Source organism: Hakea prostrata, chromosome 2, assembly GCF_041222555.1.
Source record: "Hakea prostrata isolate BN-2017 chromosome 2, UWA_Hpros_2, whole genome shotgun sequence".
NCBI lineage: Eukaryota > Viridiplantae > Streptophyta > Magnoliopsida > Proteales > Proteaceae > Hakea > Hakea prostrata.
Window position 1 is genome coordinate 6550567 of NC_142601.1, and position 25825 is coordinate 6576391.

Sequence of the window (25825 nt, forward strand, 5' to 3'; positions counted from 1 at the left end):
CTTGCATGGATTGGGGTCATAGGCCCAGTGATGGGAAATGTGTTTTAGGAATGGATGCTCGACTCTAAGGCCGCTTAGGTCTTAATGCCTTTACATAAGAGTTTGTCATCATTGTATTAGAAGTCACTAATGATCCTATTGTAACATTGATGCCTATATAGTTTTAGTCCATTTCCTATACCCATTAAGGTAGCACACTCTCTACCACACATCAGGAGAGGCCCTACTAGGGTTTTCACCCCTGATTCAACTTATCAAAACTCGTAAGCCCCTTTTCCCCTTAATATATGGTAGAAAGATGTGAGACAAGCACAGATCTCTATCGTGACTAATAAAAGATTCAGACTCCTGTAGCATGGTTTGTGTTCTCAAAGGCCAGGCTCCACAAGAAAAACATTTACTCAAGTAAAATTATAGTTGAAACAAGGGTATTCAAGCAAACCTGTAAATGGATTGTCGAGACCTATCGATTTTCGAATTTGCATTTGTATTCATTTAAGGGTGTCCGAATATACGGAAGAATATTCATATTTATCCAATAAGCAATTGGAATTGGAGTTGGATTCAGATAATTTCTTATTATGAGATTAGTTTACGTGTCTATGTTGTAGTTTATGTCATGAGTGGCAAGTTCGTGAATAGCACTCTAAGGCAGGGCAAATGTTGAAACGCACGTGACTGCTTTTGGCGGTTTCAGTCAGTTTTCAAAGGAGACTGATTTTTTTTAATCTGCATGCTCTGTAAAGTCTTGGCTGGTACGAGGATCGTTTAGAATTAAAAAACTTCTATTAAATTTTCGTCTTTGAAAAAATCTTGAAGGAGAGAAAGAGGGATTTGTTTAATTATCTTCTTGGCCTGTTCTGATACGAGGTTTCATCGAGAGTGATTTTATATTCTTCCATTACAACTTTAGAGATTGTCCCCGATTGAATGGTTTTCTTCTCCTCTCTTCCATATCTATATTCTTTGTTAGTTCCTTGGGGATTATTTCTGTTGAACATTTGAGGGTTTTTAGAGAGATGGGATTCATTGGAAGTTTCCTTGGACTCATCGGCTTCGGATTGGGTATTCCAATTGGTCTCTTTCTGGGCTATCTTCTCTTCATCTACCTCGAACCCAGTGATGTAAAGGTGATTCACTACTCTTCAATTTCGTGGGTCTCTCTCCTTACATGCAGTTTCTAAATAGCATTTGATGATGACTTTTATGAGCTTCTGATTTCTTTGATTCGATATTGATGTTTCTACTCTGTGCTTGTCACTGGTTTTCGTTTTACAAGCAATGCGATCACTTTGTGACTCTGTTCTCCGTTCGCGTTATTTTCCTGTGTCGCAGACAGAATTGATCTTGAAAAGCTTTTTCCCTCCTTTAAATAAATATGAATATGAGATAATATATTTGTTTTCTTTGTATTTTTATATTGTTAGATTTGACAGTAGCAAATCGGAGATAAGAATCTCGGTTGCAGTTGAACTTGTTTTCAGTCTTAAATTCCAGTCTTGAGACAGACTTGAGATGGTCGAATTAACTTTTTGGTTGGCTTCCCACTTATGGTTGTGGGTTGCGTATGTTATCTTTTTCTTTGGTTCCTTTGAATCTGGGTTTATTCTTCAGGCATTTTCTTACTTTTCCGTTCTTCCTGCTCTCCCGGTGTTCTTTCTAGTAACCCACCAATTGAGTGTTGAGAGATTTCCTCAATTTCTCTCGATCTGCCCAACAAAGTTTAACCCTTGCTGAAATCTAGAGTTTGAGATTGAAACCCAAAGCTTATTTTTTCCACCTATCGCCTGGACAAATTGCAGGAGTTTCTTGAACCTTTCCTGATTGATTTTGGACTGTGTCACTGATTGCATTCAGAAGGGCTAGGTGTTGTGATCGGATACTTGAAATTTGAGGTTGATTGGTGTTCTTCCGCTGGTCATATTATTGTGAACTGTTTGCTTTTTGGGTAATGACAATCTAACCGTGGTGTTGAGGACAGGCTCATATAGATGTAAGTTGTAACTTATTTTATTTTTTTATTTCTGTATATCCACGACCTCTTTACTTCTACTTTCTACTTGTTATTCTATTCACTTTAGCTTTCCTAAATACTCTTCCTCCTGTAACATTATTATTCTTATGTCCTAATTTTATGCAAAATGATCAACCATATTTTGTATAACCAAGCTTCTTCTGTAACCCACATTTGCAGGAACCAATTGTTAGGGAGCTTTATGAGTTAGATTCAAACACTTTGAATGATCTTTTGCAAGATATTCCGCTATGGGTGAAGTATTCTGATTATGAACGAGTGAGTATTAACGCTTCAAATTATGGTTATTCACAGCACCCTAAGTTTGGCTTTTTCTCCTGCTACTGACTTTGTTAATAAATTTGCAGGTTGATTGGTTGAACAAGTTTATACAAGGGATGTGGCCTTACCTTGATAAGGTGATTTCAAGTTTCAAATCTCAATTCAGAAAAATATTCTTGCTATGAAGGATGTGATTTTAAAAAATTGACTGATTGTTCTATATATATTAGAAACGGTAATACTTTGTTTTACAGGCTATATGCAGTACAATAAGGAGCATAGCAGCGCCAATATTTGCTGAGTACATTGGGAAGTTTCACATTGAATCGATTGAGTTTGGGAATCTAACTCTCGGGTCTCTTCCCCCTACTATTAATGGTGAGTGTAGTTACGAAGCTTATATATTCTATAAAGGTCCAAATACATCCATTGAGATTTCAAATAAATTCTTGCGTAGCAACCAACCCCTATTTCTAAAGCCATCAATCTGGAACTATCCAACTTAGACAGTAATGAACAGGATGAAATCAAGGTTAATTCTTCCTTCTAGAACATATTTTGCCTGCACTTAAGAGTCTTTCATCTCTCTGATCTTATTAACTTCTACCATTTCTCAATCAAACCTTAGGAACTGTTGAACACCAAGAAACATGAAGAACACTAAACAGAGCAAAGAAGACCCAGAGATCCAATGTGGGTCACACACAAACATGACATGCTAGATCCATGGGCAAAGCTGAAGATGATTGACAATGTAATAGAAGAAAAGTCATAAAGTATAGTGGGGTTGTCTCAAGTACACTGATGGTTTTATATGAACTCCCCCCAGAAATTCTAACTCAAAACACCCCCCCCCAAAAAAAAGAAAAAGAAAAAAAAGAGACATATTTCAGTTGCTCAAAAAACAAGATGATAAAACAACAAGTATTCTAAGTTGGGTTAATCCATACCTCACTGAGAGCAAAAAAGAGGGTTCCTTGTTGGTCGCTACCAGAAGGGTTGGAGTAGTTGGTAGCAGGTGCAAACTTTGAAATGGGTACAAGAATCTGGGACACATAATAGAGACCCATCTATTTTGCATGGTACAATGTGTTATCCTATTCTTAATCTTCTTTTTACTGTAATTTTATCTTTTGAGCTGTTGATGCATCAGAGCGAAGTTTTGAACATACTCTACAAAGGGATATGATATAGTTCAAGGTTCCAGAAAAGAATCTAGAAGAAAGAACTAGTAACTAGCAAGAATTGGGAAAGCACTGCAGCTCTTGATGATCATATCTGGATACTGGGATATGTATAGATGAACAAGTCTACAGTTTAGATTTATTTTCAGATTGATTCAGATCTCGTATCTATTTGGCCTATTTTCCTTCAAAGTCAACCTAAGGTTGATAGATATGGGTGTGGGGCACTTGGGCCTTTGTTTCATAGGTTTCTGTCGTCATGGATTTATTCTATAGGCAAAACTCTTAGTTTCTAGGTTAAGCATAGGTGATTTAACTAGTTCAATTGGTCTAATTATGTAAATTCTGCCAACTTAAGTTACAAGGGCAGAATAGTATTTTCTTATGTTTTCATTTCACTTTTAATGTTATAGTCTTAGTCAATTAGTTTCTACTTTGAGTCGGTCTCTAGTTTTGAGTTAGAGTCAGCTTGGAGTCCAAATTAGGTTAGGTCCTTAGGATTCCAACATATTGTTTATAAATAGATGCCTCCTCCACTTGATGGGGGAGAGATCAGAGTGAATATTGAACAAGAAAGGCTTCTCTTTAAGTAATTCCTCTTGTGCTTAATGAGTCCCAGTTCTGTCAAGTGGGATTTGAAGATCTAAGTCTGAGAAGGGTTTTAAAGGTGAAGTCAAGCTTTGACACCTACACCTTTATTCTCAATTTGAGTATTCCATCCTTAAAGCTCCGTTCAGGTATTACTGGTATCCCACGTCAATCCCCTTCTCTTATCACACACACACACACACACACATATATATTTTGAATTTTTGGAATTCCCAGGATACCCACAGTTTAAGGTCAGATTATGCCATTTTAAACGTTAGATCTGTCTCACACTTCAGGCATATCATTCCCCCAACCATAGTGACCTTAGGTTTCAGTTTGACCCCATTCTGACCATCATATTTCTAGATATAGATATTTTCTTAATTTTTCTTATTCCCTAAGACCCTAAAACAAGAACCTATATATCTTCCAGTTTTGCCATCCAAGCCCAACCAAACTTACGGAATCATATCCTTATATCATTACCTACATTCCTTCCAAGTTTTGCCCTTTTCTCGTAAGTTTTCATCCCATATCTCAAGAACCTGCGGGTGTGTTTGATAACGTTCTTAAAAAACGTTTCTGGCGTTTTTCTGTTCTTTGGGAACGGAAGAACGGGTTAGAGGCGTTTGATAAAACGATTCGTTCTTCTGTTATTTAAGAACGGACCAGTCAAAAAAGTGTTCTAAAGAACACTTTTTGCAGAACATAAAAAAGACGTTTTTACCAAAGAACAGAAACAGAAGTGATAAAATTGGTTCAAATTGATGCCTTAGAACAAGTTTATCAAACACCAACTTATTTTTCAACCAAAAAAAAAAAAACACTAATATATTCTATTTAGTGTTTTAAAAATATTTTCAGAACGGATTTATCAAACGCCCATTATCAAGTAAAGAACGGTCTTTTAGCACAGAAACATTAAAAAACGGTTTTGCATAGGAACTGGTTTCTCAAAACAGAAACGTTACCAAACGCATACTGCAGATCCCCCCATTCTAAGTCTCTCCAAAACTAACACCCCATCCTTGATACTACTACATTCCAAGTAACCCAAGGAATTCAGAAGTGACTAACCACCCTTAATAGCAAATTCATCCCATTGCAGCCCATATCACAGAGACCCCCATATCCCATAAACGACATTTTCAAGAAACGTTTTCTTGGTCCCATATTAGTTAAGTTCTTTTAAAGATCTTGGAAGAAGTGGCTCTCATCCAATTCGGGCTGTATCACAGATATTATAAGCAGCTAGTCTATATGAGCTAGATGGTCATTTAAAGTACTAGAGAACAACCATAGACTGGTGGGCGTGTGGTGGAATTGCCCTCATCTAAACTGGTGCTTGTGCTTGCCATTCCTGTGAATTGCTGAACTACCTTGAGAATGAACATTGTTCTGATACCACTTATGGATTATGGCAACACAAGAAGGGTTAACTGAGTTGCTAAAAGATTCATATAATTTGGTCACTCATAACTCAAGACACAGTGAAATATAAATACGGTGATGTAGCCTTAGATTGACAAGCCAACTGAGGGCCAAAACTACCAAAATCTTAGTCAAACTAGAACCAACTTTAGGGTTTTAGATGTCAATGCAGTGGGGTAATAGCATAGGGATTATGTGACTTTAATGAGGTTGTAGTGTTAAGGAAATGACAAGGGAGTTCGGTCCAGTGCTAAGCCTGTTTGAAGGCTGAGTTTGCATTAGACTCGGTGAGAATTTAGGAACAGCAGGTCAGTGGGGTACTGGGGTAGTGAGTATTTATGGCCTTGTTTATGATTGAAGGTAAGGGTTATGAAGGGGAAGTGTGCTGCAGATACAACACCAAGTAGGGTTCTTTTTCCTAGGAATAGGCATAGGTTGTCATCTATGTTTTAGGCCTTGATTGGATGGGATTCTTCTGTAATTAGTCAACTTAATATACCTAATAATGGGTACATGGGTTGAGTGGAGTTTATCAGTCTTTTGACAAGGTAAAATAAACCAATGGTTCGATTCAATTTGGTAGTTTGTTCAATTTAAGTTTAAGGGCAGAGATGTCCTTCCATTAGGTTTCATTATATTTTATTCTGTTAAGCTTTAAATGTCCTCCACAATTTAGGTGACATCTGTGATCTGGAAAAGCAGTCCTGTCTCATAGTTCAATAGCTTCAAACTCATGACAAAATTCTGTACTTTACTCGAATCATGTCTAATTGATGGTGGTATATGCATAGATAAAGACTTTTTGAAATCCCTAATTATCATTGTCACTTTGAGTAAAAATAAATATGACCAAAACAACACTATAGCTCTAAGTATTGTTAGCTAACTTAAGCTCTCCTTACTAAGACATTAATCTCATGTCCTGACTTTTCACCCCCACCTTTTTGGCTTTTGATGAAGGCCTAATACAATTATAACTTAAATTTATTTAGCCCCTACACTGAACCATAATTTATTTAGACCTAATTGAGCAGCTGTACATGCTTCAATCACTAATATACTAGCCTGGTGGAAGATAAGGTCAACCTCCCTAACATGCCAGTATCATGTAAATTGGCCTTTAGATCCACCTTTTTGTAACAGTAGCTAGTTGATATTTCTCTGGTTTGTTCGTCTATCAGAACTTTGAGGATATGTCATGATTGATATACTATGTATTCAACCTTGCAGGGGTCAAAGTGTATGATAGCAATGAGACAGAACTAGTTATTGAACCAGCTGTTAGATGGGCCGGGAATCCCAACATTGTTCTCGTGTTGAAACTGTCGTCTATACAGATTACGCTGCAGGTCAGATAGATATTCGAATCATAATCCATAAAATAATACTGTGTTTTAAGACAAGGACAATTCTTCTAAAAGGATTACACTTGTTACAGTTGGTGGATTTACAAATATTTGCAGCACCCCGTTTAACTTTGAAGCCACTGGTTCCAAGCTTCCCATGTTTTGCAGCCGTGGAAGTATCTTTAATGGAAAAGGTATGTAAAAATAAGATGTACCATTTCAAATATCTTACACACCACTTAGCATTTTCTCATCCAAATTACTTGCATAGTTGAGGACATGAACTTTCCACTGCCACAATATTACCTTTGGATTTAAGAGTTTTTGACTTTGTTCTGTGTCTGCCTCATTATCTGTGGACATTTGAGATTAATTACTATTTGCAAATAATGGTTGCCCTTAATTTGTTCTTTACCTCTAATTAATGATGATCTGTTCTGATATCTTTGCAGCCACATATCGATTTTGGATTGAAATTGTTAGGAGGGGATATCATGGCGATCCCTGGCCTTTATCGTTTTGTTCAGGTGCTAAATGGTAATTTATCTTGTGGTGTTTAAGTTGAATTACTGTCTATTATTGGCCTACTTTGTTTTTTTTTTATTAGTTATACTTTTATATATCTTGAATTTGGCTGGTAGAGTCTTTTTAAATGGTACAATTAATTAACGGATAATGGAATAACAAATGCAAGGAAGTATTATGAATATAATTAGCAGCTAGCAAGAACAAGCATTCTACATGTTAGAACAATACCATGTACTAGTCAAGTTAGGCATGGGTTGGTGGGTGTAATCTTCTATGAAGGTTGGGCTCTTGTCACACACAGGTCTCCTGGTAGGCTGTACTGACTTTGTTAGCCCTGGGCTCCTCATCCATGTACCCAGTCGTTGCTCCAGCTGGCTGCTTAGTTGTCTCTCCTTGTTGAGTCGTATCATTGTCGTTTGTTGGAAAAGAAACCTTGTCCTTGAGGTTGAGTGTGGAAACTACTAGCAAAGGGCAATGAGAGCCATCCATGTTGCCATTTCAACTGGTAGCCCTTGCCATTGAATGAGTGTCTGATGTTCCATCCTGTTGAGACAGTGAAGCTCCAGATATTGAGAATGGTTGCTGGCATGGTTAGGAGCTGCTAGTGGAGGATGGTTAGGAGCTGTTGGGTGCCGATGTAAGGCTTGAGGGTGGAAAACGTGCAATACAGGTTGCAGTTGGGACTTGGTTGGAAGAGCTAGTTTATATGCTACCTTTCCCACACGTGATTCATTTTGATAGGGCCCAAATAAGCGTCGTGATAGCTTCTGGTTTTGCTTGTCCACAGAGGTTTGTCGGTTAGCTTAAGCCTTCATGCTAGCTTGAGCATGGTGTATGCTTAGCTTTAACTGTTAGAGAATTGGTCCCGTTCCTTGAGCTCATGTCAACTGTTGCATTAAGGGATGTAAAGAACTAAGGGTATGGGTTGCCCATATATTGTTTCAAAGGGGGTCAGGTTAATTGCCTAATGGTATGTTATGTTATAGGAGTCCCCTGCCTATGGTAAGTGTAGAGTCCATTTCAGTGGTTCGTCGCTCATTAAACAACGAAGGTACATCTATATGCATCTATTCAAGACCGTTGTTTGTTGTCACTCTGGGGATGATAGGTCAAACTCATGGCCAATGTGGTGCCTTGAATCTTAAATAACTCTTGCCAAAATGAACCGAGGAAGATGGAGTCTCTCTCACTTTCGATGGAGCGAAGGACTCCATAGCGTTTAGCTACATCTGTGAGGAATACCTATGTTACCTTATGGTTGGTAAAATGAGGCAACAATGAAAACTGGTGCGTAGTTCGTTTGCCTATCAATGACAACTAGTATAACAAATTTTCCTGTAGATGGAGGCAAGTTGGTTATGAAATCCATGGATACACATTTGGGTATCCGAAGGGGTTGGAGGAGTGCTACTGGTGAGGTTTGAATAGATATCATTTGCTAACAAGTTTGACATCGTGCGACGTATGCCCTGGCATCAACTCGCATACCCTTCTTGAATAGATTGAAAGATAGGCAGTTGAGAGTTTGCAGATACCCTTTGCCCTCCCCCCCCTGGGCAGCTGGACCCCTTACAGTGACGAATGGCACTGGCAAAGAAAAACTTCTTGAAAGGAGATCGCAGGTCTAGTACAAGTTGGCTATATATTGATAAAGAATTCCATCAAGATTAGAAAAACCTAGTAGCAGAGGGATCTTCAGTGAGGCCTCGACAAATTTGTTCCCCTACATCTGAACGACGATTCTTCCTAGATTTTTGTTAGAAACTCGAAGGTAGGGGGACTATCTTAGCATTCAAGGGTCAAGAGCGTTCCCAGCACTCTCGACAATGCGTTGTTGGCATGATTCTCCTTCCTTGGCTTATATGTGATTTCAAATGATTACCCAAAAGTTTAGTTGACCATTATTGTGGTTCAGGTGCTTGTGTCACTTAATTAGTTCTTTTAGACTTTGTCGATCCATCTGAATGAAAAATTTCTTCGCTGACAAATACTAATGCCACTTCCTCATTGCCTGTGTGATAACATGCATTTCTTGGGCATAAGTTGATAGTGCTTGGATTTTTGGGGATAACATCTTGTTGAAGTATGCCACCAGATGCCCTCCTTGTGATAGCACCGCTCCAATGCTGTTGTTGAAAGAAACGATTGTAGTAGAATGGCTTATTGATCCATGATCTCAAGCCCTCTATTTATAATTAAGTGGAAAGTAGACTATTACAAGGAATAGAAGTTTACATGAATGCAAACTCTAATTTAACTCCTATACAAACTCTTATTAGACTCCTAATAGAATCCAACACTCCCTCTCAAGTTGAGGCATAGATATTAGTTATGCCCAACTTGCCTACAATAGGAAGGAAATCTCTTTCTTTCAAACCCTTTGTGAAAACATTTGCTACTTGGTCTCCGGATCTTACAAAAGGCATGCAGATAAGCCCTTGTTCCAACTTTCCTTTGACAAAAAACCTGTCAATTTCAATGTGCTTAGTTCGATCATGTAGCACTGGATTATTAGCAATACTAATAGCAGACTTGTTGTCACAATATAACATCATAGGGTTTGGAACTTGGACTCCAATATCTTGCAGCAAGCCTTTCAACCATAGTAGCTCACAAACTCCACGAACCATAGCTTTATATTCAGCTTCGGTACTAGATAAAGCTGCCACATTCTGTTTCTTACTTCTCCAAGTAACTAGATTACCTCCAAAAAAGGTACAGTAACCTGAAATTGACTTCCTGTCTGGAGATCCAGCCCAGTCTGCATCAGTGTATGCTTCTACTTTTAGATTATCGGTGGGTGATAGAAGTATTCCTTTTCCAGGAGTTCCCTTCATATACTGTAGTATTCTGGTAACAACCTTCATATGAGCTAAATATGGATCATGCATGAATTGGCTCACTATCCCTACAGCATAAGCGATGTCTGGCCTGGTGTGGGACAAGTAAATAAGCTTCCCTACCAGCCTTTGGTATCTTCCTTTGTCCACTGGTTCTCCCTCTTTTTCTTTAAGTTTAGCTCCAGCTTCAATTGGGGTATCAACTGGTTTACACCCCAACATTCCCACTTCTGATAATAGATCTAGGACATACTTTCTTTGGGATAGGAATATACCTTTATTTGATCGAGCCACCTCAATCCCTAAGAAATACTGTAACTTCCCTAGATCTTTAATTTCAAACTCTCTGCCAAGAAAGTCTTTCAACTTTTGAATTTCTTCACCATCATTCCCTGTGATGACAATATCGTCTACATAAACAATGAGAAGTGTGATGTTAGTACTTGACATCTTCTTGACAAATAGTGTATGATCAGCATTGCTTTGCTTGTACCCAATAGAAGTCATTGCCTTCGGAAGGCGTCCAAACCAGCATCTAAGAGACTGTTTTAACCCATATATTGACCTCTTCAACCGACAGACTTTCCCTGCAGTATTGTCATCGGAAAAACCATGTGGGATTTCCATATAGACCTCTTCTGCTAACTCCCCATGTAAGAAGGCATTCTTTACGTCTAGTTGGTGCAAGTTCCAGTGTTTGTTCACAGCTTCAGACAACAGAACTCTGACATTATTTAGTTTCGCAACAGGGGCAAAGGTCTTCTGATAATCAATCCCATTGGTCTGGGTAAACCCCTTTGCAACTAGTCTAGCTTTCAACTTGTTGGCTGATCCATCCATATTTTGTTTAACCACAAATACCCATTTGCAGCCCACTGGTTTTTTTCCTAGAGGAAGTGTAATTAGCTCCCAAGTGTCATTTTTCTTCATTGCCTGCATTTCCTCTACCATAGCTTCCTTCCATTTCTTATCAGCATAGGCTTCCTGCCAACTTTTAGGAACAGATACAGATGATAGAGAGGATATAAAAGCATGGTAGGAGTCAGACAAAGAGTTATAAGAAACATATTTAGCTATGGGATGTTGAGTACAAGATCTGACCCCTTTTCTAACAGCAATAGGAAGATTGGAAGAAGATACCTCAGTAGAATCTGATTTTGGAGCAGGAGACTGAAGTGGTAACGTTATCACCTTTCTCCACCTGCTTTAGCCGGTTGTATTTCTCCCTCTGATAAGTCTTCACTTCCTTATTCTGGTCAATCTGGTTTTGAAAGACCCCAACAGTGTGTCTCACAGGAGTGGTCTCCCCCTAGCTAGGTTCTTCACATGGTTCAAAAAACGAAGGGGGTGGATTAGAGTCCTCAGTTATACTGGCCGAAGTCTCCCCTTGGTCAGGAAACTCTTCTGGGACTCTAAAGTTGTGTTGGTCTATGATAGGAAGATCTAGAGTCGGAAAGAACACCTCTCCTCTAGGACTCTCCCCCTGGAGAGGTGTATAGTAAGGGCAAAACTCATAAAAAATTCACATCCATGGATACAATGGTTTTCCTGGAGGGAGGATGATAACATTTGTACCCTTTCTGAGTAGCAGAATACCCCAAGAATATGCAATGTAGGCCGCGGGGAGCCAGCTTACTCTGGGTGGGTGTGATTTTGGCATAACACATGCATCCAAAAACCTTTGGGGGAACAACAGAGAAGAGGCTCCCTAAAGAATCTCATTAGGACATTTAAAGCCAAGTATCCTACTGGGCATCCTATTCAGAAGGTAAGAAGCAGCGATAGCATGAGCAGTGGCAGCGGCAATTGCAGAAGAAGCAGCGGTAACCGATTCTAATCTATGATTCTTATCGCAAAAAGCAGCAGCAGCAGCAGGAATTCAAGAATCGCAGCAACAGGAATTCTTGTCGCGAGAAGCAGCAGGAAGTGTGGTTCTTCTTCTCTTCTTCTTTCCTTTTTTTTTCTTCTCTGATCTTCGAGGTGGAACTGAAACGATACGCAGCGGTGCGATGGGTTTGAAAAGGGAAAAAAATTCTGCCAAACGATGGTTGCAGAATTATGGTTTGAAGAATTGATTTCTGCGATGGTTGCAGAATTAGGTTGTAGAAGAACAAAAAAAAACTGCGAAGGGTTTTGGTGAAAAAAGATAATCTGCTATGGGTTTATGGGTTTGAAGAAAGAAAAAAATAGAAGAAGATCCTAATCTACTTAGGCTCTGATGCCATGTTGAAAGAAATGATTGTAGTAGAATGGCTTATTGATCCATGATCTCAAGTCCTCTATTTATAATTAAGTGGAAAGTAGACTGTTACAAGGAATAGAAGTTTACATGAATGCAAACTCTAATTTAACTCCTATACAAACTCTTATTAGACTCCTAATAGAATCCAACAGCTGCTCAGCCACATTTATAGTGAAAGGCTTTTCAAAGTCTGGTAATGCGAATATGGGAGCTCTAGTTAGCAATGTTTGCAAAGTTGTGAATGCCTTATGGGCCACGGGATCCCATTTGTAAGCTCCTTTGCATAATAAGTTGGTGACTGGGCCGACAATTCTAGCATAACTTGGATGGATTTTTATTAACAACCTGTTAGGCCCAAGAATCATTTGACAACTCTTATATTTCTTGGGAGTGGGCCAGACCTTGATCGCCTCAATTTTATTCTGATCCACCTCCAATCCTTCTGCTGAAACCACATGGTCTAGGTTTTTAATTGACCTTCTCCCAAACTCACACATGGACTTTTTGGCATAGAGCTGATGGGCTTGCAACATTCTTAAAATCTCCTATAAGTGCTGAATATGGGGTTGGCCATGATGGATTCAAAAATTCGATGTTGAAATAAACGATTGTAGTAGAATGGCTTATTGATCCATGATCTCAAGCCCTCTATTTATAAATAAGTGGAAAGTAGAATATTACAAGGAATAGAATTTTACATGAATGCGCACTCTAATTTAACTCCTATACAAACTCTTATTAGACTCCTAATAGAATCCAACACTCCCCCTCAAGTTGAGGCATAGATATTAGTCATGCCCAACTTGACCAAAAGAGTATAAAACATCTGTGTCGGTAAACATCTACAATTTGATCTTCAAACTTATAGATTACGTCTGCCTTATAGACTTTCATTTGCTTTGTCCTCATCTTTACTGCAACTTTATGTCTCCAAGGAAGAACGCCCAAGAAAAGAGGTAGAATCTTCAAATGTTGAGAAGACTAAATTTCTGCGCAAATCTGAGGGAAAATATACTTTTGGGTAACAATTGCTAGGGTAAAACAACCAAAGTGAAACTTTTGATTTGTAGCAATGTTAGATCTTTAAAGGGAAAGTTTGCCAAGGGACAATCTCCAAAGGTAGGGGAAAATTTGTCAAGATAAGTAACAATCTCCAAAGGTAATAGAGATCAAGTTCTGCAAAGGTCAAACGACAAATCTTTTGCAAGGTTAGATCTCCGAAGGGAAGATGTCAAGTTAAGGGGCAAATCTCCAGGGTTAACAGAGATCAAGTTCTACACAGACAAAAAGATAGCTCTATAGCAATGTTAGATCTCCAAAGTAGAAGATTGCGAAGGTAAGGGACAAACTTTCAAAGGTAACAAAGATCAAATTCTACATAAGGAAGTCTACATGAAAGGCATTGAATTGTAGACATCTTCAATCTCCCCCTCACGTGTAGCTTTACACGTGGGAAAACAATAACAAAGGAAATCCCAATGGGGAAACTTGGAAAGGAAGAAATTGTAATGGTAAGATAAAAGTATCAGGAAAACAAATCTAGAGAAAATGACAAAATTTGAAAAGGGAATGACCTAGCCTACGGTGCCACTGGTGAAGGTCTCATATTACCGAATGGACCGGATTAGAAGATGTAGTCAAAGCAGAAGTAGATCCTCCAATCGGCTCGAGCAAATAAAGTCCATTTACCACGTCCAATCTCCTTCCCCGTGATCAGATCCGGAAGTAGCAAGGTAGGAGTTTGTAGGGGTAGTAGAGGAAGCAGTGGTCGAGGCTGTACCGTAGTAGAAGACTGCAGAATACGTCGCAGAGTAGCGAACTCCTCCTGTGAAAAACCAACGTCTGCTGAGGGTGTGGTGGAAACTGTCTCAGAAAGATTAGCCTTTGGGTTTCCCTTTCTTTGTGCTCGTTTTTGCTCAAAATCAGCAGGCTTCCCATGCAGTTTCCAACAATTTTCCTAGGTATGATATGGTTTGTGACAGTGCTCACACTTGACAATCTCCTTAGCCGGATCAGATTTAGTGCGAACAGACTGTAAAGCTGATTTTTCCATAATAGGAGTACGAAGCATGACTAATCGACGACTTTCCTCACACTGAACAAGTGCATAAGACTGTTCTAGTGTAGGAAAGGGAGAACGACTTAAGACTTGCACTCTGATTTGATCGTACTCCACGTTCAAACTTGCCAAGAAGTCATATACTCGAATCTTATCAATGTACTTCTTATATGTCGCCACATCATCTGGATTAGTGGGGTGATAATCCCCATAATGATCCAACTCTTGCCAAGAGATCGCAACTCAGCATAATAGTGGGCCACAGTTAGTTCATTTTGGGTAGTCTCATGAAGCTTCTTTCGTAGCTCATAAACCTGTGCATCATTCTCCAACTGTCCATATGTTTCAGTAGTAGCCTTCCAGATTTGGGCTGCAGTATCAAGTAATAGGTAACCCCGGGCAATATTTGGATGCATGGAATTCAAAAGGAATGACATAATAAGAGAGTCATTTGTTATCCATTTATCCTGTAAAATACCTGCGGTAGTGGGTTTGATAGTGGTGCCCGTAATGTATCCAACTAGTCCTCTTCCAGCAATAGTCAGGTAAGTAGATCGAGACCAGATCAAGTAATTTGTGCCGTCAAATCTTATCGAAAGAGAATGAAGAGTGGGAAAATATTCGGATCCAATGGGAGCAGTAGTATCATTTGTGGCTGCCATGTTGAAAGAATCGTCTGCAGTTCTTCAGTCTTCACCCCTTGAAAAGAAACTAAAACGTTGCAGAATGCAATAGCCAAACAATAACCTTCTTCTTCTTTCTTTCTTTCTTTCTCTCTTCTTTTTTTTTCTTCTCCTAACAGAATCGTAGATTAGAAGAAGAAGAGAAAGAAAAAAAAAATAATATGGTTCGGTCAAAGAGAACCAAAATATGGTCTAAATTTGGTTTGGGAATTTGAAAAAGAGAAAAATCTGGTTCGGTCAAAGGACTGGTCTGCTTTATTGAAGCGATGGGCTTAAAGGGATTTCATCATCGTCCTTGGCTTAAAACAGATAGCAAATCAAAGAGAGGGACTTAAAACAGATCGCAAATCAATGAGAGGCAGAGGCGATGGTGAAAGCAAGTTATGGAAAACAACTCACAGTCCCTTGAAGCTAGAAGCAGATCGATTCTTTCTCTTCATTTCTTTTTCTTTTTTTGTTTCTTTGGTCGATGGCGGAAGTAGCGATGAGAGCAGCACCAGTAGCAGCGATGGCAGCAGCAGGGTTCTTGACGATAGCAGCGGCTGTAGCAGCGGTGGTATCAGTAGGGTTCCTCTTCTCTTCTTCTTTCCTTTCCCTCCTTTTGGTTTTGGAGATCGATAAGTGCAGAAAATTTCTGAATTTGAGTTTCTGCGATAGTTGCAGAAAAAACCCTGCGATGGTTGTAGAAAAAATTCTGCAATTGTTGCAGAAGAAAGAACTCTACGACGGTATTACAGTTGCAGAAAATTCCTGCGATGGGTTTTAATGAAAAAAATTGAAGAATATCAATCGAACTTAGGTTCTGATGCCATGTTGAAATAAATGATTATAGTAGAATGGCTTATTGATCCATGATCTCAAGCCCTCTATTTATAAATAAGTGGAAAGTAGAATATTACAAGGAATAGAATTTTACATGAATGCAAACTCTAATTTAACTCCTATACAAACTCTTATTAGACTCCTAATAAAAACAAAATAAAACTTCGGTGTGCCCCATTCTTGTTTTTTTTTTTTTTTTTGCCCCCCCCCCCCCCTTTTTTTTTTCCTTCATACATAACTACTTTTTTAAAAAAAAAACCAACCCTTTGCCATTTAAAAAAAAACTCTATTTTTGTTTTGGGTTGGGAAAGGTTTGTGTATGTTTGGTATTTTAAGGGGGGGGAACCCCCAGAAAATTTCCATACCCCATTCCTCTTTTTCACGAAAAGTACAAAAGAAGAGAAGGGACTAGTGCTAGCTCTAATGCCTTCGGTTCCAACATCTCCGAAACTTGCCACTTGAATTCCTCCTTTTGGAAGTGGCGGTAGCGATACGGCCTCATAATCATGGGCGGAACCCTTGGTTGCAAGAGTGTTGAGTATTTGAGCGGTCATGCGCTTGGCTAGGTGGCAAGGTTTCGGGCTTTTCAAATACACATTAGAAATTCTACAGTATGTGTTGCAAACTTGTAGTTTCCCATATTTTTATTGAATGGCTCTACACATTAGTGTGCCAAAACCACCTGCCTAATCCCAAGTAGAAGAGTGGGGTTGGCAGTTGCTTGGGTTTGCACGTTAAGGTAAACTTTTTGCCCCCTTGTCAAACTCCATTATGAGCCGATTGCAATATAAAACTACCAATGCAAGGTGAGCAAATTGTTGTACACCTAATATTAAAATCAGCTCTAAGCATGGGTAGGGTGTAGTCATCCAAGGTCACTACGTATTGCTGAATCTTTAAGGGAAACCCATGAACCAGACCTTCATATTGTAACTTATTTCTACTTCCCATTATTAATGCTATGTTTAGCACTGCTTCGGTGGCTAGTCCCAAATGTTGTGTGACTCGGGTTTGCATAAAGTTGTGAGTACTCCCTCCGTCAACCAGGATTTAGAGAGGCCGACCATGTGTATAGTATATACCCAATAAAATGCAAAGTCTTTGGTGATGGAATGCCGGTCATGGAGTGATAGGAAGAGTTCAGGGGTTATAGTCGGGACTTCACCTCCATCTACAACTATTATTTCAACCTCCACTCCAACTAGTTCCTCCGTGTCTCAGTATCAATGTCATACTCCAACAGAAATAGCTGCCTTGTCGTACACTAGTGTCATACAAAATTTTCATCACAATTGTAGCAAAGGCCCATATCATGTTGCTACTGCATCTCCGTAGGTGTCAAATGTTTGATGGGAATTGAAGTGGTAGGAGCCAAAAGCTGTGGGATGTTTGGAGTTTTCAAAAGAGGTGGTTGAGTAGGAGTTGGCATTAATGGAAACTTGCTAGAGATCGGAGCTGGTTTCAGATATGGGCATCGAGCATCTGTGACCTTGCCCTATAAATGGGCCAAGCCAATTGTCTAGGCTATATCCACCATCTGAAGGCCTTTACCTCATTCCTTGAAGCGAGTCTGATATTCAACAATTGTTATTATCTGAGACACTTTGGCAATGCAGCTTGAGGGTCATCATAATCGGAGCGACTGAAATGTATCTCCAAAGCTTTGGTGAACCTGACCAACTTGGAAGTTGTTGGGACTTGTACATCCACGAGAAACCAATGGAGAGCTGGCCCATCCATGTGGAATGATGATATTAATAGGTGTTGTTCATCAGGTGAGGAATGGTAATTAAAAAACCTTTCTGCTTTGAAAATCCACCCCTGGGGGTCCTTGCAGTTGAACCTAGAGAATTCCAATCATATAGTATGAGTTTGGATTGCAGGAGTCAAACTCCAAATGGGTGACCAAGGAAAAGCAGAGGAAGATGATTGCTCTGGTGTGCTTGTTAACCTCGGGATCTGCTCCATACTACCATCCATGGTGGTTAGGTGCATCACAACTTCAATCAGAGTCTCCATCTATTTAGCTACATCTGCCTGCATGGCCAACAACTTTTTCCCTTGCTCCACCAAAATAGTTTCCAAATAAGGAAAAGTGGGAATTTGAGGGGGACATTGATATGATGTGAAATGAGATGGTTATATGTGTCACACCCCGCCCGCCGGGCCCGGTTAACCGCCCGACAACCCGTGGGTGCGAACTGTCACAGGATCCATGGTTTTAGTCTATCAATAATAATAAATACAAATACAGATAATCAAAAGCAAGAATAGTGCAATAATCAATAAAAAGGTTACAGGAGTCCAAATACTCCAATAAATAACCAAGAACAAACGAAAGAGGGAAAATCAAGAATCAAAAGTAATATCGAGATCAGCGGAAGCAAAATAAATAACTAAATAATCTTCATCTTCAGGAGGCTTCATGCTCTGCAAGTTCATGTATCACTGCCTGTCTCACATCAGCTTCATACGAGGAGGCTCTTTCATATGAATCATCTCCAACTTCCGACATTGTGCAACCATTTGTACAGTTTATATAATACATACAATGAAAGGAATGAGTTCCAACGAACTCAATAAGGAACAAGCAATTCTCATATATATGTCAATACAATCCACGAATGCACAGATGAAATGATATGGATGGTATGCAGAAATATGAATGCTACTAAGATCTAACTATGCAAGTCTCTAACAGCTGACATGCTTTAAGATATACACCAGCCCTCCTTTGGGTAAGTCTCATCACTCTGATCCGGCAAGGACTGGTTACCTCTATAGGGATCCTGGGCAAAGGGGTAAGTCCACACTGGCTCTCAAAACCGTGGTCGGGGGTTAAGTCAACACTCTCTCACCACGACCATTGGCAATGAGTACTGGCGCATGTCGGGGTTTCTAATCCAATGCAAGTCATAATGGTAACATACTATATGAAGTCCAAATATTTCCCCTATGGCACCAACCAACTCGGTTCAGTATCCTTCGCAACCTAGGAGTGAGAATCCTCACGGACTGGATCCCTCTGTTGGATTCCACTCCTTAACCCTATGGTCATCCACATATTATTGGGGCGGATGCTCTCATGACTCCTTGCAACACCCGGTCCGCTCCTTGGACGTCCATGAGTCCAACCCTAACATATGTAACCCTACCATTACATGACCAATAGTGGACCACTGAGTCTCCGCACGGACTGGTTACCGCTGTTGGATGAAACATAGTCACGTCACCATTGTCACGGGTCACCCGGCTTCAATTCCCCTGCCGAAAGGGTAATAGCATGTGGGGTACCTAGCCATGCAATTCTAGACTCCCTAAGTATGTCATCAAGTAATCATGATAGTGCTGGAGACATCAGCAGGCATGTGTCCCATTCCACAGCCTTCTGATATCCCAAGCTAAGATATCCCAAAGGAATACCCCTTCCATCACAATCACACTACATCACTCTTTATCATATCATGAACAGTTGTGCAATATCATAAAAGATGAAGTACATCAAGGAACACCACAAACAGCAAGTGTACAATAAGATTCACATGCTTTATACAATTACAGCAAGTTACATGATCAAAGAATAGTAAATAGAACAACAGAATCATCATGTATACGTAATTGCATATAAATAAGAATGCATGTCCTTACCTGTAATTATGTAAAACTCCTCTAACTTGAATTCCAGAAACTATTATAAGACTTTTATTTTAAACAGAGAACACCTAGGCATAGGGTTACAAGAATGTATAAGAGTCAAGAGTCAAAACAAATCCAAAATCAAACTTACATAGACACTGGAAACCGGCCGGTCGCTTGAGCCGGTCGCTTAAGTTGAGCGACCGCCACTAGTGACCGCCCCAAAAACAGAGAGTTTCAAATCCAAAACTCAGGCTTCTGATCATCCGTTTTCAATCCGGATTTCGAGTGATCATGACCAAAGTCTCGAATCTAACACTCCAAGAGACACTAGGTGAAAAGAAACCTAACAATTATCATAAATGGATTACCCAGAAACTCTCCCCTTGACTGGATCTATCCATTAACAAATGCAGGGATTCGTTTCTGGACAGGATCTCATAAAGAACATTGGAAAGGGAGTACAACAAATCAATTGGGTAACCACTAACAAAAAGGGGATGGGTTCATATCAATTAGAGGTTAAAAAGAAGAGAATTGTAGATGGAGATTCATTACCTTAATAAGAATCACCAAGAATAGAAGAGAAAAGGTTTCATATCATTAACAGCACTTCAAACCTGAATCCCGCACGTTTCCACAGCCGCCTAATCGCCCAAAATAGCAATCCCGAACATAATAATGCGTTAATAGGGCGAGGGATGCTATTTATAACGAATAGGGGGCAAAATAGGGCAAAACCCCGAAAACAGACCGGGCGGTCGCTCCAGGCGGTCGCGGTCGCTTGGTTCAATCGACCGCCACTAGTAACCGCCCCCATGTATATTGCTATACAAGGGTGCTTTGCTCATGGGGTTGAAGACCAAGTACAACCTAACCCAAATGAAGACATGGGGGAGATCTTAGTCCGAAAATGAATCTCAATAGGTCAATAATAAAGGGGTTAGTGTTTCATCATAACATATGGCTCATGAAAAGGTTATGATCACGGAAAGAGAGGGAATGATTGTTATCAAGAAAATAACAAGAAATCATAGGAAATCTAGTTTAGGTTAATAGAAATATTACCCATGTGGTTTCCCTCACATGGAAGGTTATAAAAGGTTTCCAGAAAGATCATTCAAGGGTTAGGGTTAAGGTTTCAAGAATCTATTAGCTAGGATTAAGATCATGATGATGATCATAGATCTCAAAGAATAGAATGAGATCATGGAATAGATGGTTGCAAGGATGCATCATCTTTTTCCTGATCTCAATCAAGAACAAGAACGAAGAAAGAATAATTAGAAACCCTAATTAGGTTAAACATGGATCATGAAGAAAATATAGTGTGATCAAGGATAAAGAATTAAAGAATGATAGGTTACAATTTTAGTAAAGAAAACACATTGATTGGCTGTTAACAAGATCAAACTAAGGGTTCTTGGTTTGATCCAAGAGGTTAGGGTTTCACCCTTTTTTGGCTCCCAATGAAAAGGTTGAGAGCACCGGATGAAGGGAAGTAAATTGATAGCCAATAAAACAAGAAAATAAAGATGATCAAGTTTAGGTTAACACAAATATCACCCAAGGGAAAGAGAAACAAAGAATCAAGATTCACCCAAGGGAAAGAGAAACAAAGAATGCACAATCTGAAAAAGTGTTGGGAAGTTTCCAACAGATAAAAGAACAATAGGGTCTCAAATATGGTTACCTCTCATGAGAGTTGGTTACCTCCCATGAGAGTTACCCATAATTAACTCCCACAAAAACAACCCAAGATAGATAAGGGAACATCTCATTAATATTTCAAAATAAAGAATGGAATTAGGAAGGGTCTACCAATGAGAGAAAATAAGGTTTTCAATTAAAGTGAAAGGAAAGACATTCAAATCATACAATTAGGGATTTACTAACAAGAATCCGTGTATCCCACGAAAAGACTAAGGAGAATAAAGATTCACCCTTAGAGCAAAGAATTTACAATCAAGAAAGGTTTTGGGGAGGGTCCAAATGAATTAATAGAAAATAAAAGGGTTGCCAATTGGTTACCCTCTCATGAAGGTTACCCAAGAATTTCCCCTCAAAATCTCTCCCTTTTTGGTTTCCAATGGTCCAAGGAATAACAAGGATCAACCCCTCAATCATGAGGACACAAGGGAAGGTCATGGTAATAATATGAGACCTTCCCCACAATCATAAAGATAGGTAGAAAATTAGGGAAAGTATCATTAAGAGCTTTGGTGGAATCAAATTCAAGAATCATCGCCATATGGCTTTCAAGAACATAGAGTGAATTGTGGAATTCACTCTAGGGCTAATAGAATTAGAAAAGAGGTCATTACAGCAGTGTAATACCCTTCTCATGATCAGAAAATCAGAAGTAGAGAAGAAAGAATGACTTAAAGAAGAAACGAATTGAATACTAACCTTTTAGAAGAGAAACCGATGAAGAAATCTGAACAGATGCTTGAGGATCTTCCTTGGCTTCGAAGGAGAGGATCTAGGGATCTTCCCACGTTCTCCAAGGCTTAGAAACAGATTGAGAGTGAAAAACATGGAGTTCCCCCTTTTAAATAGCACAAAGAGTTCAAGAATTACTAGGATTTCACCAAACTGACCAAACTGCCCTTGTGGTTGATTGATTGCCAAAGAGGAAGTTCAAAGGTCGATCACACACTATCTAGAGGTTTAGAAACATAATGGGAATAGTTTACCACGAAATTAAAAGAAACAAAGCTTTTGAAAACCTTCAAAACAGATATTTACCAAAATGCCACTGCCTGGACAGCTTGTTCAAAAATAGGGATTTAATGGGCCTAACTTCAATATTTTTGGATGGGCTTCTTTCAACACATCATACTACTTACCTAGTATGGAGGGATGTCTTCAAAACAGGTCCAACTAAGCTTTAGGTCCATCAACCAAGTTCTTCTTCACAAATAAATAGTTCAACACCAAATCAAATAAGGTTTCCATAAGGAAACACCATCATCAATATCCATGGGTTTTGGGTCAAACACCATATCTTCTACTGAGATGGCCCACAAGGACATCTTCCTTCATTTTGGAACATTGGATCAACTCTAAGGGAAAGGTCTGACATGGCTTCCTAAGATTTTAAAAGATAGTAAAACTGAAATCACGGTCAAACTTCAAAGTCAACATTAAACAAACTCTACTTCACCCAAAACAGATCGGGTCTTCGGGCTAGATTTGGGCTGGGTGTCACAATATGTATTAGGAAGGTAGCTAAAGATGCCATAGGTGAATCAAAAGGAAAGCACCATTCTTATAGAAAAACTTGGTGGTAGGATGATGAGGTTCAAGCAGCCATTGAGACTTAGAAAGTTAGCTTTAAGACATGGCAAAGGACTAAGGATGTAGAGGATCTACAAAGGTATTAGTTGGCTAGAAATGAAGCCAAGAATTTTTTGGGAAAAGCAAGGCAAAATTTATATAATAAGCTGGGCACAAAAGGAAGTAGAAAATACTACTTTTAAGATAGCTAAAATAAGGGATACGTAGAGTATATATTTAGACCATGTTAGATGTATTAAAAGTGAAGATGGTAAGGTACTAGTACATGACAAGGACATCAAGAAGGAATGGGAAGTTCATGTCTTTAGCCTACTAACTGAATGCAATTCAGGTATCTGGACTCGGATGATTACACCATTTGTCATAGTACCAATTTTTGAACATATATATGGAGAATTATGGTGTCTAGAGTAAAAGAAACTTTAAAGAGGATGAAAGTAGCCAAGGCACAGGTCCTGATGAAATCTCAATAGAAGTATAGAATAGCTTAGGAAACTACGGGCTAACTTGGTTGACCAGCTTGTTTAATAAGGTCCTGATGAAATCTCAATAGAAGAATGGAAAAACTTAGGAAACTACGAGCTAACTTGGTTGACCAAGTTGTTTAATAAGAGTATGAGCATAAGGAAAATGCCCTGATGAAGGAGGAGAAACATTGTGGTCCTAATTTACAAAAATAAAGGAGTTATTCAAAGTTGTAATAACTATAGAGGCGTAAAACTGATGAGTCATACTATAAAATTAAGAGAGAGTAATTGAAATTTGTTTGAGACAAGAAGCCACTATATGGAGATTGAGTTTGGGTTTATGCCAGGAAGATCTACAATGAAAGCTATTTACCTTATTTGGAGACTTATGAAAAGGTACAGGGAGTGTAAGGAAGATCTTCTATGGTCTTTTTTGACCTTGAAAAAACTTATGATGGAGTCCGTCGAGCGTAATTCTGCTAGTATTAGAGAAAAGAAATGTTGCAAGTAAATATATGGGCATAGTTTTAGATGCTTATGATGGTTTTGTGACAAAGTATAAGAAAGGATGGGGGATCAAGGTGGTGAATTCCCAATTACAGTTGGGTACATCAAGGATCATCTTTAAGCCCATATTTATTTGCTTTTATAATGGATGATTTAACTAAATACATTCAAGATGAGGTTCCTTGGTGTATGCTTTTTCTTGATGATATTGTTTTGGTAGATGAGATGCAAGTAGGGATTAATACCAAGTTAGAACCCCAAAGAGCAACTTTGGAGTCAAAAGGCTTTAAATTAAATAGAATAAAGATGGAATATCTAGTGTAACTATGATCGTGATTGGACGGAGAATGAGGTAGTGAGAATTGATTAAAAGAAAATACCACAAGACGATTATTTTAGGAACCTTAGCTCAATTATTTAACCAAAAAAAAAAGGGTGATACAGAGGATCATGTTTCTCAACGAATTAAAATAGAGTTGATGAAGTGAAGAAGTGTGATCGGGGTCATTTGTGTGATCGACATGCTCCCTTAAAGCTCAAAGGAAAATTCTATAGGACCGTTGTACAAATAACTATGATGTATGGCATAGAGTTTTGGACTGTTATAAGCATCATATGGATAAATTTTTCCAGTGTCGCAAAAATGAGGATGCTAGGATGGATGAGTGGCAAAATTAGGTAGGATAAGTAAGAATAACCATATTAGAGCTGATCTTGGAGTAGCTTCAATAAATGATACGAGAAAGTTGATTGAAGTTATACAACCACGTTCAACAGAGGCCTTTAAATGCCCCTCTATTGAGATGCAATTTAGTCCAGATCGAAGTATTTGAAACAGAATGAGGGGCAGACATAAAATAACTTTAAGATAAGTGGTGAGAAAGGATATGCATAGCTTAGGCCTTGTATCTAGTATGGCTTCAAATAGAGCTGATTGGAGGGCAAGGATCCATGTAGCCGACCACATTTAGTTGGGAAAAGGCATGTTGTTGTTATTGTTCTATAGTATTTGTTCTAGATTTTGGTTTGTCAACGGATTTCAAATTATTGTGGAATAAACTGATGAAGATGACTTCAAAGCTTTACTTTTAAGTTCCACTTTTATTTGGCTAATTTATTTTCAATTGCTTTCAGGAAACTATCAAAAGAGAAGTTGGAAGACGTTACCTGTGGCCCCAAATCCTTGAAATACCCATTCTTGACAGTTCAACGTAAGCTCTTGATCATTAGATTAATATAGGCTATTCGTGCATGTGTGTGTGTGTGCGTGGGTGGGGGGCACTTGGTTGAGCACTGTCAACCTGACAGGCCTTTGATTACTGAGCCCAGACTTATCTTAACGTGAAACCTGAAAACATTTTTTTCATGAGACTAGTTTCCAATCCAATACTGGCTTCTTGAGACTAGTTTCCGATCCAACACTGGCTTCTTGGATCTGCGTCATAATTCTGGCTTTGGACCTATAGAACAGTTGGATTCTTTACCTTTATTTTTTGTTTGTAAAATTTGAAATCAATAGTTGTCTTTCTATTTCCTCTCTTTTTTGATAGGCTGACTATGTCCATGAAGAAGCCTGTAGGCATATTACATGTAAAGGTTATAAGGGCAATCAAACTCTTGAAGATGGACTTTTTGGGAACATCTGATCCATATGTGAAACTCAGCTTGACTGGTGAGCAATTACCAGGAAAGAAAACCACTGTCAAGATGAAAAACTTGAATCCAGAGTGGAATGAGGAGTTCAAGCTTGTTGTAAAAGATCCCGAGTCTCAAGCCCTTCAGTTGCATGTGTTTGACTGGGATAAGGTTAGTTCCTCTTTTGGTTTTGTTTCCTGAATACAAAAAGTTCCTTAGTTTGTCCATTTAAGTTAGAGTTGGATTTTCTCAAAACAT

The 25825-nt window shown here is 39.0% G+C and overlaps 1 protein-coding gene across 2 annotated transcripts in view; it reads left to right on the forward strand.

Moving 5' to 3' along the window:
* Positions 1-743: 743 nt before the first annotated feature.
* SYTC (Calcium-dependent lipid-binding (CaLB domain) family protein) overlaps positions 744-25825 on the forward strand; it is a 33547-nt gene continuing 8465 nt past the window's right edge. Inside the window, exons 1-10 of one of the 2 annotated variants that reach the window (XM_089144033.1) lie at positions 1065-1130; positions 1803-1993; positions 2195-2293; positions 2383-2433; positions 2551-2674; positions 6733-6851; positions 6941-7042; positions 7301-7375; positions 25067-25143; positions 25483-25738. In XM_089144033.1, coding sequence (XP_089000159.1) covers positions 2413-2433; positions 2551-2674; positions 6733-6851; positions 6941-7042; positions 7301-7375; positions 25067-25143; positions 25483-25738 — 774 coding nt within the window. In that variant the 5' untranslated portion in view covers positions 1065-1130; positions 1803-1993; positions 2195-2293; positions 2383-2412. Of the gene's footprint in view, positions 1131-1802; positions 1994-2194; positions 2294-2382; positions 2434-2550; positions 2675-6732; positions 6852-6940; positions 7043-7300; positions 7376-25066; positions 25144-25482; positions 25739-25825 lie in introns of both variants that reach the window. The other variant, XM_089144032.1, reaches the window with a different exon arrangement.